General features: G+C 36.0%; 1 protein-coding gene across 1 annotated transcript in view; it reads left to right on the top strand.

Moving 5' to 3' along the window:
* The window catches only part of DNAH12 (dynein axonemal heavy chain 12), a 117,864-nt gene that overhangs the window by 87,615 nt on the left and 14,338 nt on the right, over window positions 1–15,911 (top strand). The window contains exons 55-65 of the mRNA XM_088134789.1: window positions 775–989; window positions 2,558–2,750; window positions 3,362–3,554; window positions 5,153–5,325; window positions 5,704–5,844; window positions 6,796–6,954; window positions 8,806–8,950; window positions 9,869–10,019; window positions 12,491–12,744; window positions 13,909–14,049; window positions 14,666–14,803. Of these exons, the coding sequence (XP_087990915.1) occupies window positions 775–989; window positions 2,558–2,750; window positions 3,362–3,554; window positions 5,153–5,325; window positions 5,704–5,844; window positions 6,796–6,954; window positions 8,806–8,950; window positions 9,869–10,019; window positions 12,491–12,744; window positions 13,909–14,049; window positions 14,666–14,803 (1,903 nt within the window). The remainder of the gene's footprint in view (window positions 1–774; window positions 990–2,557; window positions 2,751–3,361; window positions 3,555–5,152; window positions 5,326–5,703; window positions 5,845–6,795; window positions 6,955–8,805; window positions 8,951–9,868; window positions 10,020–12,490; window positions 12,745–13,908; window positions 14,050–14,665; window positions 14,804–15,911) is intronic.

Genomic DNA, 15,911 nt, shown 5'->3' with positions numbered 1-15,911 from the left:
GAAAAAATAGATTTCACAAAATAAATACTGTGTTTGCCAGTTTTTGGAGAGAGAAATTCAAATTGACTAGTTAGTGCCTGGCATAACCTGATTCCATTTTGGGAAGGATCTATCCCCTTTTATACTAGTTGAACTTGGATCAAGTTACAATGAATTCTCGTATTCTTTCTCACAGCTTGGACATTTATGTTACTTTGTGCTGCCAGAGTAATTTCCCAGTAACAGTGGGATGAATATTTAATCCACACCTGGAGCTAGTGTGCACAATTTGATTTGACCCCTAATATTTTCCTATCTAAGTCTATCATTATTTTCTTGTTTAAACTCTCAACTATGTTCTGTTACTGATAAATAAATCCACTCTTTTGAAGAAGTCCTTTGATGGTATTGGTTCAGATGTCTGATTAAACAACATAATTGGAAATGTGAACCTATAAATGAAATTCTTGGGAATTGGATTCAAATACTTTCTACGTACAAAGAAATGCACAGTCTTGGAAATTGTCTCTCTTCATCTGTGTAGGATTTGTGTTCAATATTATTATTTTTACATTAATTTAGCAGCTGCAACACTAATTTAGATTTAAGATTATTTAAGTAGTTTATAAATGCATAATACTTGATTATTGATTCAGTAATATCAGAATCCCCTATCTGGTGTATTTCATTGACTGTTATTGGCACCGTTCTATCAATTTTCAAAGTCAGTTCCTATGACAAATGATTGATTATTAAACATTTGTCTTTTAATAACAATTTGATGCCATTTTGTAGGCCATTAATGATTGATCCCCAGGGTCAAGCAAATAAATGGATAAAACATTCTGAGAAAGAGAACAGACTGAGTGTCATAAAATTTTCCGATTCAGACTACATGAGAACTCTAGAAAATTGCATTCAGTTTGGAACTCCTCTTCTGCTTGAAAATGTTGGAGAAGAGATAGATCCTTCCTTGGAACCCTTGCTACTTAGGCAAACTTTTAAACAAGGTACAAGAAATAATAAAGGCTATTATTTATTAAAGTTCAAGAAGAATATTTGCTATTTTTTTTAACACAATAGTCCATTACATCTTTTAATGTGTTTCTTTTTATTCCTTAAATATTGCTGCCTAGTAACAGATGAAGGTAATGCAAAAATATTTTTAGTGCTGTTAGTATTTTATTTTGTAACCAAATTTCCATGCATTGCAAATTTAAATCCAAGAAGCTTAACCTGCTCTTATTTTAGTATTGTGCTGCATGTATAATATTGATTAATACTTAACATTGTTTTCTGTCTTGTTGCTTTTGCTTTTCCAACACAAAGACAAAGGGTGTTGGAAAAGCAAAAGTAGACATTCAGGATTTTGACAGGTGCATTTAGAATTCCTCCCTTCTATTCAGCTTGTGTTGTTACTTCAATTTGTTCAGCTTTTGTGTCAGGTTACTGCAAAGCCTGTGCTAAAAAGGTATGAAATTACGGGCTAACCCATAGTAAGCATACACTCTGCTGGTTCCAAAAAAGGCAGAAGAGCAGACTTTTCTCTAGCACTGAATCAGTTCAATCAGAATAGTTCAGGATGCTTTTTCTCCCCTGTATGTAGGCATAGCTTTCAAAGTAATTGTATGCATGCGAGCTAAAGAGATGAAACCAATAAGTTTCTATGCTAGGTTTCAATATTATTCAAAAAGCAGTGAAGGGGGCATTAATAAGGCAAAAAGAAAAATAAAAAGTTGGAGTTATATTCAAAGCAACATCAACAGACCCCTCTGATGAATCAAATTTCCACCCTTAATGGTCCCCAACATTTGAAAACATGAGGGTTGCAAGAAAGATATTTCCATGGTGTGAGTGGAAGCTAATTTATAAACTGTTAGATTAAGTTCAGGAAGGGGCCAAAAGTGTTAGCAAGAGAAATCTGAAGAAATACAAAGGTTTATTTTATGTGGATGGAGATAAGACAAGGTAAAGATGTGCCAGGGATCGTCGTGAGGTACAAGATTGTCACAGAAGCAGGAGAGGACATACTTGATCAAAATGTAACAACAAAAGCACATCAAGGTAAGTGATGTAAGTGACAAGCCTAATGCAGAGGTTCCCAAACTTCCTTGATTCACAATGCTCCTAGCAGTTTCCAAACTGTACATTATGGTGCCCTGGGACCCATGGCGCATAGTGTGGGATTTGCAGGCCTAAAGAATAAAATCATGGAGTAAAAGAAAAATAAACCAATAAGAATTTATTATTAACTTTTGGTTTGTAAAATTCTGCTGACCTGAAGAAGCACAGATCAGACTTCATTTGGGATTTCCATGGTCACTTCTATTAGCATCCTCAGGACTTCAATACTATTCTATTTTTTAAAATTTTAAAATGCTATTTTAAAACAAGTTGTGCAGGAGAGAAAGGGTGTTAGGTGAATCCAAGGATATCCCAAACTAACATTAAACATGATATCTGAATGCAGTCATAATCTGTTTAACTACATTTATTTTTCACTACTAGACTGCTAAATATGCTGCCAATTAAAGGCTATTGTTGTGTAGAACAAATATTTTTGTTTCTTTAACACTAGGGGGCATGGATTGCATTCGACTTGGTGAAACAACAATTGAATATTCTTTTGATTTCAAATTTTATATTACCACCAAATTAAGGAATCCACATTATTTACCTGAATTAGCTACAAAGGTTTCTTTGCTCAATTTCATGATTACTCCAGAAGGACTAGAAGATCAACTTTTAGGCATTGTTGTTGCCAAGGAAAGGTAAGTATTTGGTTTCTTCTCAGAAGGTTTAATTCATAAATAAAATTCAATTTCATTCTAATTCAAGGAACCAATTACTGAACATGCACACATACATATACACATGCATAGGTAATTAGGTAATAGGTTCAGGCTTTTCAGAGAGAAACCAAACTTAATTAATTTTTAAATTAAAAAATAAGGGAAATGGGTAGCAGCTTGTGGGCTGAATGGTGGGTTCTTCCTTGTACAATAATCAGAACCAAGTAGTAGAAGAAATCTTTGCCAGCGTACTATATTTGGAATAGTAAGGTGATTTAATTACAGGAGGAAGCAGGACTACAAGGCATTGAAGCTGTGATAAAATATGTCACCCTTGCAATTGACCTTATGCCAGTATGGATCCAGCATTAGCTGTGATAGCTTGATAACATTAAATAGGATATGAAAGAACATGCATGAGTCTACTAATAGTTTTATAGAATCATTTAATCCAAAAATGAATGTCAAAAGAAAATATTTTTCACTGTATAATTTTTTAAAATAAATATTTAAACATAATGGTGTCCAACAAAGCATTGACATTAAAGGAACAAAACAAAACAAAAATGAATGGGTATTTGTCTTTTTAGGCCAGAATTAGAGGAGGAACGAAATGCTCTTATCCTTCAGTCAGCTGCCAATAAGAAACAACTAAAAGATATAGAAAATAAAATTTTAGAAACATTACAGTCTTCTGAAGGTAATATTTTAGAAGATGAAAGTGCAATTACTATCTTGGACTCGGCAAAAATAATGTCTAATGAAATTACAAAGAAGCAGCAGGTAAGCAACTTCAGATTTTGCAAGTAATAGCTACATATAATGATTAATGCATTGATCCCAAAGGTGGACATAGCTATGGTGGTGCACAGCAATGCTGTAATAGCGGCACCATTCTGTGTGCAATTAAGGTGGCCAGACATCTAAAATTATGGCAGATTTTTAAAAGTTTGCCCTTTGTTCACCTGCACCCTCTGGCAGACTCATTTTTTGCCTACTTTTTAAAACTGCTCTATTTCTCTGTCCTCTCCCATAGGGCTACCATATCTGGGCTGCAAAACCAGATGACCAGTAAATGATTCCCAAGAGTTTCTGCAACTCAGATATGGTAATTAGTCTCTTGATATCTCATGGAGGACAGTAAGAATAGATGTAAGCAAAATATGACTTAGCTGGTCTCCAAGGAGCCTGCATAGCAGTGAGGAAGAATGGCCTGGTGGGAAGAAAGTGGGTAGGGCTAAAGAAATGGCTGACACCTGGGCAAGCTTCCAAGGCTCTCTCCTTTTTCTTGGTGGCCAAAACCACTGTGTGTGTGTGTGTGTGTGTGTGTGTGTGTGTGTGTGTAGGAGATAAGGGGGTGGTAGGTAGGACAAAATAAGAAAGTTGAGTATGTATGGAAAAGAAATGTATGTCAGGGAGAGAGTGCTGTCCTTTCTTCAGTTATTTTTGCCCTCTCTTTGGGTAATCTTTGGGTCACTCATCTTTGGGTCACTGTGTCCCTTGCTTAGGATATTTCAGTTATCACTCTATGTGCAATAATTAAGGGAAGTATCTTGTGGCATACCAACATTATTTTAAATTATATAAGCTGGTAAAATTTTCCATGCCTAAACTTGGAATCAAACTTAAGTGGCTTATAAAGTTCAACATGCAAGGAGAGTCAGCCTTTAAAAATCTCAAATGTTTAACATGGATCAAATACTTCCAGTTTCCTTCCACATGTGTCTCTTTACTCTCCCTAGTTATTGAACTAAACCCTCAGTGCCAATGGCAGCATTTCAACTAATAGGGTGTCTGAATGTGGAGAATTGTATGGGAACGGTTATTCTTCTAAAGATTTGCAGTGCGCTCTCATGTTATTAACTTAGATGATGGAAGGAAGGAAAGGGTGGAAGGATGAAAAAGAATGCATTTTTCTGAATCTCTTGTCACTGCCACCCCTTCCAAATTAGAAGCCCTTACAGCAATAATTTTCTGATCCCTAGAGTCTATCTGAAAAGAGCATCCAAGTGGTTGTCCATCTCTATTTAAGGAGTGTTCCTCTTTTGTTGAACTGCTTTTTATCTTTGAACTACCTCTTTGACACTTATGCTTAAACCTCAAAAGATACTGATGTAGTCTGCTTTACAAATATGCTATTATAAAATAGTCTAGAACATTTGCAGCATTACCAGAAAGTTCTCAGCTTGCTCTTATTTCTGATTCTGTGTATAGTCATGTTTTATACAAACACACAAATCTGATCATAGGACTTGTTCCACCAGCTAATAAACAGGGCACCAGTCAATGTATTTGTATAATGCAAGGAACACTGTAGTAAAAAAATGCTCTATACTATGCTTAGACATTATTCTAATAACTAAGGAATATATTTTCTTCAGATTGCAGAAAAAACTGAAATTAAAATAGCACAGTCTCGAGAAGGTTACAGGCCCATTGCAAAGCATTCATCTGTATTGTTCTTTAGTATTGCTGATCTGGCTAATATAGACCCAATGTACCAGTATTCTCTCAGTTGGTTTGTAAACCTTTACATCAACTCTATTCATGACAGGTGAGCAGTAATTGTGTATTTAATTTACTTAATTGTAGTATTTAATTTTTCAAAATATTCCTGTTTTAAACCTATTTATTCTTGCAAGTGCAATTTTTTTCTGAAAATAGTAGTTTCTCTGTTTGTTAGTTTGTAAACATTTCAAGTTGTAAATAAATATTTAATAGCCCCTATTTAACAATAGAAGTTGTTAAAAAATCAAGAATCTTTTCTCCCTATTTTTCTGTTTTCCTTTTATTTTATAATTAGGTATGCCTACTCAGGTGCATATGTTGTAGATACTGCAGTATGTTACAATTAAATCAATATATGGATGCATATATCAATATTTTCTTTATTGGGTATGCACTTTCTAAATATGTGTTTCTTTTTTAATAGCAACAAATCTAAAATTTTGGAAAAAAGGCTACGATATCTAAATGACCATTTCACATACAACTTGTACTGCAATGTTTGTCGTTCCCTGTTTGAGAAGGATAAGTTGCTGTTTTCATTTTTGCTCTGCTGTAATCTTCTGATGTAAGAGGCTCTGTCCTTTAGAATCCTTTAATATATTAAGAGAATGTTGATTATTTATCTTGGAGCATCTTAAAAATTAGGAGAATTTCAGCTTTCAAGTAGTTGCATGTTTGCATTTGCAAATCACTGATGAGAAGAAGCTGTTAAAATGCATCTGCACACCAGAGCAAATTAAATTGGGATTAAATTGAGCTATAGTTTAGTAATTCAGTCTCATTAAATATTTTATGAGATATATCATTTCTCCAAATATTTTCTATTTATTTCTGTTCTACTTTGCATCCCTTTTAGTTCATCTAGCCTTTCAAAGTTGCCTCATCAGTTTATCTCATAGGAATCTTTGCTGGGATTCTTGGGTTTTCCAGCCCACTGCTATTATTACAGGATCCCACTCAAATCCTATAAACACCCCAGCATGAGTGTGTCTTGCAGTGCTTGCACAAGTTAGTCTTGCCACGTAGAGGACTCCAACACAGTGTTTGGATATATTTTCCATGAAACCTCCATTGTGAAAGGATCACTAGTCACTTAAGATAATGGTAGTGAATTTTAGTGACAATTGTAGCTAGTGAATTCTGGCATACTTGGGGTGGTTGATTAGTGAATTCTGCCACTGGGGGTGGCTGGTAGCTTGAGGATGCTCTTTCCGCCTTTTTAGTTTTAGTTTGTACTGTAGTTTTAACTTTTAGTTTTAATTTTAGTAGTTTTGTAGTTTTTGTATATTTTTCTAAGATTTTATAGTTTTTTACTTGTAACACTGCCTAGAGTCATTTGTACAGTGAGATGGGAGGCATATATAAATTTGAAAAATAAATAAATATATACTTAGTAATTCCTAGACTATAAATAGATATTATACAAATAAGGATTTTTTAAAGTCTCAATTGCATTTTAAACTAAAATAATGGTGTGTTACTTAAATTGTACTTGGTTATTGCTTTTTTAAAACAGGGCTAGGAAAGAAATTGAACTTCAAGAATTTATGTTTTTATTAACTGGAGGGGTTGGTCTCAAGAGTAAATTCAAGAACCCTGATCCATCTTGGTTACAAGATAAAAGCTGGGATGAAATATGTCGTGCAAGTGATATGCCTGCTTTTAAAGGATTACGGTACAATAGCAACTCTTTTATAATCAAATTGTTTTCTTTGGGATAAATGTTTTCTGATATAGAAGGAAGGGAAAGAAGGGAAAATGGGTTGAGGTCCTACATGGTTGCTTCAGGCATTCAGCCTGAGATTCAGCAATAATATTGGGGTCTTTCCTTATGATGCAATTCTGAAATCCTCCTCCCTCGTTCAACAAGAAAAAAGCAAATGGTAAAAAGAAAGGGTATCAAGTAGGGGTCTGATGCTAAATTTATCTGATTTGGAATGAGAGAACAGGAGATTTTCCATTTGCATGTTTCATTTCATCAGTAAATTTGTAACATAAGAATGCTTTTGTATGCAATTCCTAGAGAATACATATAGATGGTTTTATTTAGTCTTTCAATAGCCTTGTTAAGAAATAATCTAATTATTGGGTTTACATTATGCATAATAAATGTTATTACTTTTAAACTAAACATGCATAATTACAGCAGTTGCAAACCTAGTAGCAAAGTCAAAATTATCTGTGTTTTGTTATCCCTAGCTTTTCAGTCACTGCTAATGATTTTGCATGTTGATTGCTGCTCCTGTGTGTTGACTCTGTTACTTCATTTTGGTCTTTCAGTTGCCATAGATTCAGTAAGTATGGCAGGAGGAACTACTTCAAAGAAAGGATATTTCTTAGAATAAGTCTTTGAGGTGGCTGCTGTTTCGAATGAAGATAGCTGTACATCTCTGCTAGTTTATCTGGACTAGCAATAATAGGCTTCTGGATATGAGCTGCACTTAGAGTTCTGGAACCTATGCAGCTCATGGTTTATTTTCCAGTAAAAATCCTATGTATGTAGGACTTGCATTTCTTAGCCCAGGGAATGGAACCATTGATGGCTGGGAAGTGTCTGTAGTGACAAATCAATGTGTTTTATAATAGGGGTAGGCAACTTGATTCAGTCACTGGCCGATTTTTTCTTTAAACTCTTTGAGGGTTGCAAAGTAGTGGCGATGATATAGTGTTGTCACAGGTACGGCTAATACATTTTTGGGGTCTTTTGGGGGGAGGATGTAGGGGTACATGAAGCCTAGCAAAGACTCCACACACTTATTTAAGGCTTTATTTCATGAAAAATGGATTTGAGGTCTTCATGCAGTGTGCAGGACCACAGATTGCCCACCCTTTTTGTGAAGAAACACCAAATTGCTGCATTAGGAGAATGCGTGTAGAGTTAACTGGACACTTTCTGGAAGAGGAGGGGCAGAAAGCTATGAGAAATTGGAGAGAGGCAGATGAGGGAATAAAAAGTCAAAGAAAAGGACACAAGTGAGGATCAAAGAGAAGGGAGCCTCGGGGGCTTTCTGAGAAAATTACCATTCTGTGAATAAGCATGAAGCTCTGTAAACATTACTAACTTACATCCCATATTATCTGTTCACAGAATGTTGCTGTTAAATACAGTAACTCAGTGTTGTCCAAACTTGGCCACTTTAAGATGAGTGGACTTCAACTCCCAGAATTCCCCAGCCAGCCACTCATCTTAAAGTGGCCAAGTTTGCACAACACTGCAGTAACTAGTCCACTCAGAAAGTGAGAAACAGAATATAATAACCCCTCTCCAGTGCCAGTGATACTAACTACCAGGAAAAAAACCAATGAGAAAATAAAGTGCCAGTGGAAGAACATGATCATTTTGGAAGCATGGTGGCAGAGAGATTTTAAATTATATTATTCCCAAAATAAACTTAGAAGAAATTATGCCATTGCTTACCAAATGAACTGGGCTTCACCACTCTTACTCTAGAAGAACATCTAGAAGAGTTTTTATACTTGTATAAAGGTGAAATCTAAATCTTTCCATTTTATTTTATTGTTGCAGGAATCATGTAGCTTCACAAACCCATGAATGGCGTAACATTTATGACAGTAAAGAACCCCAGACTGTTGCCTTACCCAAACCATGGAATACAGACTTGAATGAAATAAAGAAAATGATTATTCTCCGATGCTTGAGACCTGACAAGGTAAATATGATATATGTGACATAATTTCTGTTGGCAGCTAAATAAGTAGTTATTGTTTGAGTTCTGAAATATAGTTCCATTTATTTGATGTCTACCTTGCATTTTTATTTAATCTGAGCATTCAAGACAGCTAACAATCCATAAAATATGAAATGCAAAAATTAATCTTCCAGCCACTGTTGAACCTCAGAAGCACCAATAGCATTTGGACCAAATGCACTGAATAGCAAATGCTTTAGCTGACTAAACTATTATGAAGTCATCTTTTTCACTGATTTTCAAATTCTGTAAAAGTTTTTTAGCAATTGAATTGAATTGCTCCAATATTATTAGAGGCTATTCAAAATCAGATTTGGTTTTAAAACTGATAGCTGCCCAAATAGGGATTCCATTAATTGCCAAGATTCAAAGAAGTCAAAGAGTAATTTTCAAGTTGAACCCCAAAGAGAAACTGAACATCCTTATTATACCTAGTGACCAAAGTCATTACAATAATATTAGACTGTCATGCACCACAAGTAAGCAAATGTGAAATCAACTATATATTTCTAAAGAATCAAGAGTTAGCAAATTTATTAGCACACCTGTTTCCTTCTAACATTCCATGCACTATACATTGAAGAAAAATTTTCTGGGTTTTGTTTTTTGACTTTTTAATTCAAGGCTGTTTAAATCACATTTGATTTTAAGTCGAAAATACTATTCCTGCTTATAAAATAACAATTAAAAATACATTCCTAAAATGTGTAGAAAAAACAAACTGCCAACATGTAAGTCTTTTGGATTGCTGTAACTGTTTGCCACAGGATTTAGATTTCTTTGAATAATTGAATATTTACCAGTTGAGCTGCCTTGAAATAAAAGTTGTGTATCTTACAACAAAATCCTATATTATGCTCACAATTTATTTTAAAACAGATTACACCAGCTATAACAACCTTTGTGACTGATAAACTTGGAAAGAAATTTGTTGAGCCACCTCCTTTTGATCTAACAAAAAGTTACTTAGATTCAAATTCTTCAATCCCTTTAATCTTTGTGCTGTCTCCTGGAGCAGATCCTATGGCCAGTAAGTTCACTCATTATACTTGGTTTTTCTTTTTTGTTTACAAAAACTTCTATTAGTTTGGTTTCTTTTTCATTAAGTTTCTGAATAACTTTCAAAAATAGCATTTTGTAATACAATCTCTTGTTCGTTGTTCACAAAACTGAGTTTGTGTTTTATGTTAATAGAAACAATGAAAAGATAAAAAGAAAATACATTTTCAAAACCTTCCTAAGAATGGGAGAATTAAGAGCTGGGGAGACAAATGTACTTCATTTTGCTGTCCTGTTTGCTGTGTTTGTGAATCTTCTAAGATCAATAGTCAATACAAAACATAATTTAAATCTGTATTGCTGATGCATTAGCCATGGCAAGAAAGGAGGTAGGCAGTAATCCTCTAGAAGCCCTTGATGATGAACAGATGTCCTGTTTTGCAAGTAGATGGTTGTCAGGACATATATGTTAAGTTGGGCACCAGATGTAAAACTGGGAGTCCTGCTGCTGAATCATCCATCCTCCTGCCTAGCAGCTTGACATCATTGCCAGACTGATGGTGGATTCCCCTTGGCTTTACATGCTGGCAGATTTCAGTCATCACTCCTTGAAAAGGAGTGTTGGGAGTTGCTTGAGATTTTAATGACGATGCTATAGTCCCAAGTTATCATGGGCCCAGAGCACTGGGGAGAGGGGGGGAGCACACATATTAAGATGCCTACCCCCAGGTATCTAATAGGTCTGATAGATTTCCAGCTGGCACTTGGGGAGTTTCCCAGCAATCTGACAGGATGTTTTGTTGGGCATATGGTCAAGCTCTAAAATTTTGAGATTTGAAGGGCTCTTGAACAGGATTGCTATTGGGCAGTCTCTCTGTGTACCTTAGACCTGGGAACTCCTTAGTTTATTCAGGAGATCTAAGATGAAAAGTTGGAAAAGTCTCCTGGAGTAAGCATGGTAGAAGAAAAAGACCTCAGGTTTGGTTCTACATGGGGGTAGTAAGGGTGGCAAAGTGTCAATACTTTGCCGTGATTGTGCCCACAGCCTGCTGTCTGGCAGCCTTCTTTCAGGTTGCCTTTTGGAAGATGGTATGTGGGAATAATTTGTTCTGGCCACAGCAACTTCTTTTAGATGCATTTTGATATCTGATTATACATCTCTACCCTGGGCCAAAATAAGGGATGCAGTGGAAGTTGTGACCCAGTACATAGCAGCTGTGAGGATCTGGATAGAATGGAACAGGTTAGATTGAATCCCAGCAATACAGCATTGCTATTTCTGCCAAAACCCTCTGATTCCTGGGTAGTTCCATCTTTGGTTTAGATACCATGGAAAGAGCAGATATGCAGTTGTGGGCTCTTCCTGGGCTTGCAGCTCCTGCTGGAGCAGCAGAGAGAAGCTATGGCCAAGAAGGCTTTTAGCAACAGTAACTAATCTTAGCAACAGTAACTCAAGCCTTTATCACCTCCCATTTGGATTACTGCAATTTGTTCTACATTTGGCTGTCCTTAAAGATAGTTTGAAACTACAACGGGTGCAGAGTGCAGCTGCTCACCTACAGCCCAGTAGAGGCTGGTACAGCAGAATAACACTCAACTTGCATGAGTTACATTGGCTACCAGTAGGTTTCTGGGTTCAGTTCAAGATGCTAGTTGCCAACTATAAAGCTCTTTATGACTTTGGTATTCTACATCTTTGGGACTGCCTGCTTCAGGTCGAATCTGCAGGTCAAGGAGAAATGCTGCAGATTCTCCCCACAAGATGTTAAAGTGGTGGGAATCCAAAAGCAGGGTTTCTTGGTTGTAACCCCCTCATTCTGGAACAGCTTACTCTCAGAGGTTAGGATGGCTTTTTCATTATTGTCTTCTTGAAAAGTGATAAAAACAGTGCTTTTCCAAACAGCTTTTAGAAAGTAGTGTAGACTGGTAGTACTTAGGAGATCTGTGGGCTGAATGATCAGAGATGCTATTGTATTTATTGTACAGATTCATGACACCTCTATGTTTTTGTTTTATGTTGTGTATTTTCTTGTAGGCCACCTGGAGTTGTCTGATAAGGTGGCATGCATGCATAAATAATTAAATAAATAAATATTTTTTTGTAATTGTCACTATTCACTATTATCTCTTCATGAGCTGAAGAGATTAGAATGTGGCATAGCCTCAGAGCTTTTAGTTTCAGATATTATGGGCAGAGGTAGCACTAGGACATAACCTAATAATTTAAGAATATTTTTTGACTGTGTAAACATCCACATTAAATGTATTTTCAGATGATGAACTCATGCTGTTATTTATATCTTGGAGTATGTAAATTGCCCCATATTAATCCATGCATTTGCCACCTCACACCTACAAATGAAATGTAGACATTTACCAAATCTGATTTTGAATGTAATGCCTTGGTAAATTAAAAGGCATGACTTACAAATAGTTTTAGATTTGTGCTTTATAATTATCTTCAGGACAGCAATTATTAATGTATTACTATTTTCACACCAGGTCTTTTAAAATTTGCAAATGATAAAAATATGGTTGGAAATAAATTTCAGTCCATCTCTTTGGGACAAGGGCAAGGACCAATAGCAACAAAAATGATTAGAGAAGGAATGGAGGAAGGGACCTGGGTCTGTTTACAAAACTGCCATCTTGCTGTTTCCTGGATGCCAATGCTGGAGAAAATCTGTGAAGAGTTCAACAGTGATACTTGCCATTCCTCTTTCAGGCTCTGGCTGACTAGTTATCCATCACCCAAGGTATTTTGAATGTGAAATGTACTTGACTACTTATGAGAAATTGTGTATTTTATAATAAATGCAATGTCCTACATCTTTAGATAATCAGCCATTTTCTTACATTTCTCAGCTATTCTATTTGTAAAAAGGAAATATTTCTTTCTCTTGATTGTTCTTTAATGCACTCTAATTCACTGTTGTAATTAATATGCTAAGTCAACATTTTGCTTCTGATTTTTATTCAGCTTCCTTATGATTGTTTGCTTGTTTGTTTGTTTCCAGTCATGTATTCACAAAGAACTCCTGCCCTATAAAGGTCATGGGCCTTTTGATGATCTGAGATTTCTTTTGCATTTTTTCAGCTTTATAAATACTTTGCAAAGTATTTACTTTGTATTATGAGTGGTTAATTTATAGTTTAGTTAGAGCAGATGCGATTATCTGCCTTAGTTTTATCCATGCCATATGTAGCTTTTCCTGCTAATTGTCCAGACAGTGCTGGTTAGTTTTGGTACACGTTGGTCATTAGAATACAAGCACAATCGAAGCCCTATTTTACCCGAAGCATGCTAATGCTATTCTGTACAAGCTAGAATCTCTAATGTAGTGATTACCTTGTAATCCAACATACACTACCCATGTCCCACCAACCAGGAAGTACATGTGGTGCATTGGCACACACAGGATGTACTCTATAATATAAATCCTTTAGAGAAGTGCACTAGTTAATTCAGGTCAAATGCTGCTTCTGATCTTTAAAGCCCTAAATAATTTGGCTACAGGAGCTCTGAAGATGACTTTTGCTATATATTCTGCACTGCTCTAAGATTGAGGAAATGTATTAGAATTATTCTGTTTATGGGATTTGTTGTCTAGCATCCCTGAGTCAATTAACACTGATATTCTGTTATAAACCTAATCCTCAAGATTAATATATTGATGCCATACACAATGTAAAATAGCTATCTTTGTACTGAAGGGCAGTAAATAAATTATATATGAAAATAAAAATCAGGAGAAAACAGACTATTGAACCTCATGATTTGATTGATTGATTGATTGATGTATAGATGCAAAAAATATTAGGCACAATATTTGAAAATGATAGTGTGTGCTGAATAATTAGATAAAAAGAATGAATAAGAATAGAACTGTTAATGAAATTACCATGCTTGCTTTGTCTAGTTTCCAGTCACCATCCTTCAGAACGGTGTGAAGATGACGAATGAACCTCCTACAGGTCTTCGGCTGAATTTGCTTCAGTCTTTCCTCTCTGATCCTGTTTCTGATCCAGACTTTTTTGCTGGGTGTCCTAGAAAGGAGCAGGTAACTTTCTTCTTGATAATTAATTAGCAAAATTACACAGTTTTGCTTGCTAAATTTTAAAGTGTAGCCTTAAAACATGGGCCTCTACATAAGAATTTATGTATAAGGTTCCTATTCTCTAGCCTTTTTATAAAATCTCTGCTCCACATACTTGCTGATATCTCCCTGTCATGGTATCTTTTCCCTTTGCTATAATTTCAAGCTTTTGTGTCCATCAGTTCCATAATCCTAAAAAATGGTAAATCTGTTATTATTTCACAGTTACTTCAAAGAAGCTAAGGCAGTTCCCCATCCGTGCACAATAAAGCAGATTCTCACACCCAATCAATGCCTTAAAATAAGTGCTCTATGTGGGTAGCATAGCTGTGGAGCAATTAGGCAAGTGGTTACAAAAGCCTCTGGAAGCGTGCAGAATAATATAAAATTTGGGCCCTGAATAAAATGTACTGCTGGGAAAATCATCTTATGCAAAATAGTGAAAGATGTCATTGTATAGCCAAAACTAATTTTCTATGCTGTTATAAGCCACAAGTTTTCCATATGCAGAATTTTATTGCCGTGTGCTGCCTCGTCTTATTTCCATTTGGGTTAACTGAGTGTTTTTTCCCCCTAAAAGAGATGGGAGAAACTGCTGTTTGGAGTTTGCTTTTTTCATGCCCTGGTACAGGAGAGGAAGAAATTTGGACCTCTGGGATGGAACATTCCATATGGATTTAATGAATCAGACTTGCGAATCAGTGTGAGACAATTGCAGGTAAACTTGTTCATTGTGTCTTCCAAAATCTACCCAAGGTTATGGCAAAAAGTTCATAAGCTGATTCCATTCTAAATTCATATTTGAGTGGACCCTATTGCTGAGGAACTCAGATATGCATATACAGTGGTACCTCAGGTCACGAACACTTCTGTTCACGAACAATTCGGTTCACGAACAGCACCGTTTGCAAAATTTTGCTTCCGTTTGCAAACTCCGCATCGGGTGACGAACAGGATCCGCGGCCATTTTCCCTGCTGTGACACGTGGTCGTGGCTTCCTGTAGGGAGGGGGACTCTCCCTCCAAACAATAACCGCCTCCCCACCCGCCTTCCTGTCCTCCACGCCAGAAGTCACCTTGAGCAAGGTTAGTGTTCTCTCTCTTCGTACTGTACTGTACTGTACTTTGTTTCATATTTTTGTGGTTTAAAAAAAAATACATATGGTTCAGAACAGATTAACCGTATTTACATTGAACCTTATGGGAAAATTTGATTCGGGTCGCGACCAAAATCGGTTGGCGACCAGATTCATAGGTGTCAGAACGGATTAACCGTATTTACATTGAACCCTATGGGAAAATTTGATTCGGGTTGCGACCAATTCGAGTCGCGACCAGAGTCACAGAACAAATTAAGTTCGTGACCCGAGGTACCACTGTACTTTGTCCACCTGTATTTTGTGCCTAATATTGCCTTACCAAAGGCAACTAAAAGGCTAGTAAGCTTGCTTGAAACAGTATGTATGCACAAGAGCTGTATTGTTAAATATATTAGAATTAATGTGTCTTTTCCATTAACTGAATTAAGTTAAAAGGAAATTACGTCCAGCTTGCCAGTAAACTTAAAAGATGTTCCTTTGAACTGGCCATTCCAGAACACCATTGGGAAAAATAGTCCAGTCCTGAAATGTTGATACTCTTTTAACAGACCAAAAAGTTTAGAGAACCACCTGAGTATTCTTATTGTCACTGATGTCCCTTGTAAACTTTAACAAAAATAGTATGGCTCCTCAAAGGGATGATACAGTAACTCTGATTATGCATTAGAATGCTGTACTACAAGAGCAAATCATTGTATAGTGTGAATGTTTTTAATCTGAGTATTTC

This window comes from Python bivittatus, unplaced genomic scaffold, assembly GCF_059951505.1.
Source record: "Python bivittatus isolate LINGU-HERP-01145 unplaced genomic scaffold, Pbiv_v1 ctg000080_np1212, whole genome shotgun sequence".
In the NCBI taxonomy this organism is placed as follows: Eukaryota; Metazoa; Chordata; class Lepidosauria; order Squamata; family Pythonidae; genus Python; species Python bivittatus.
Note: the sequence above shows the minus strand (reverse complement) of the source record. Positions and strands in the feature narration are given on the sequence as shown.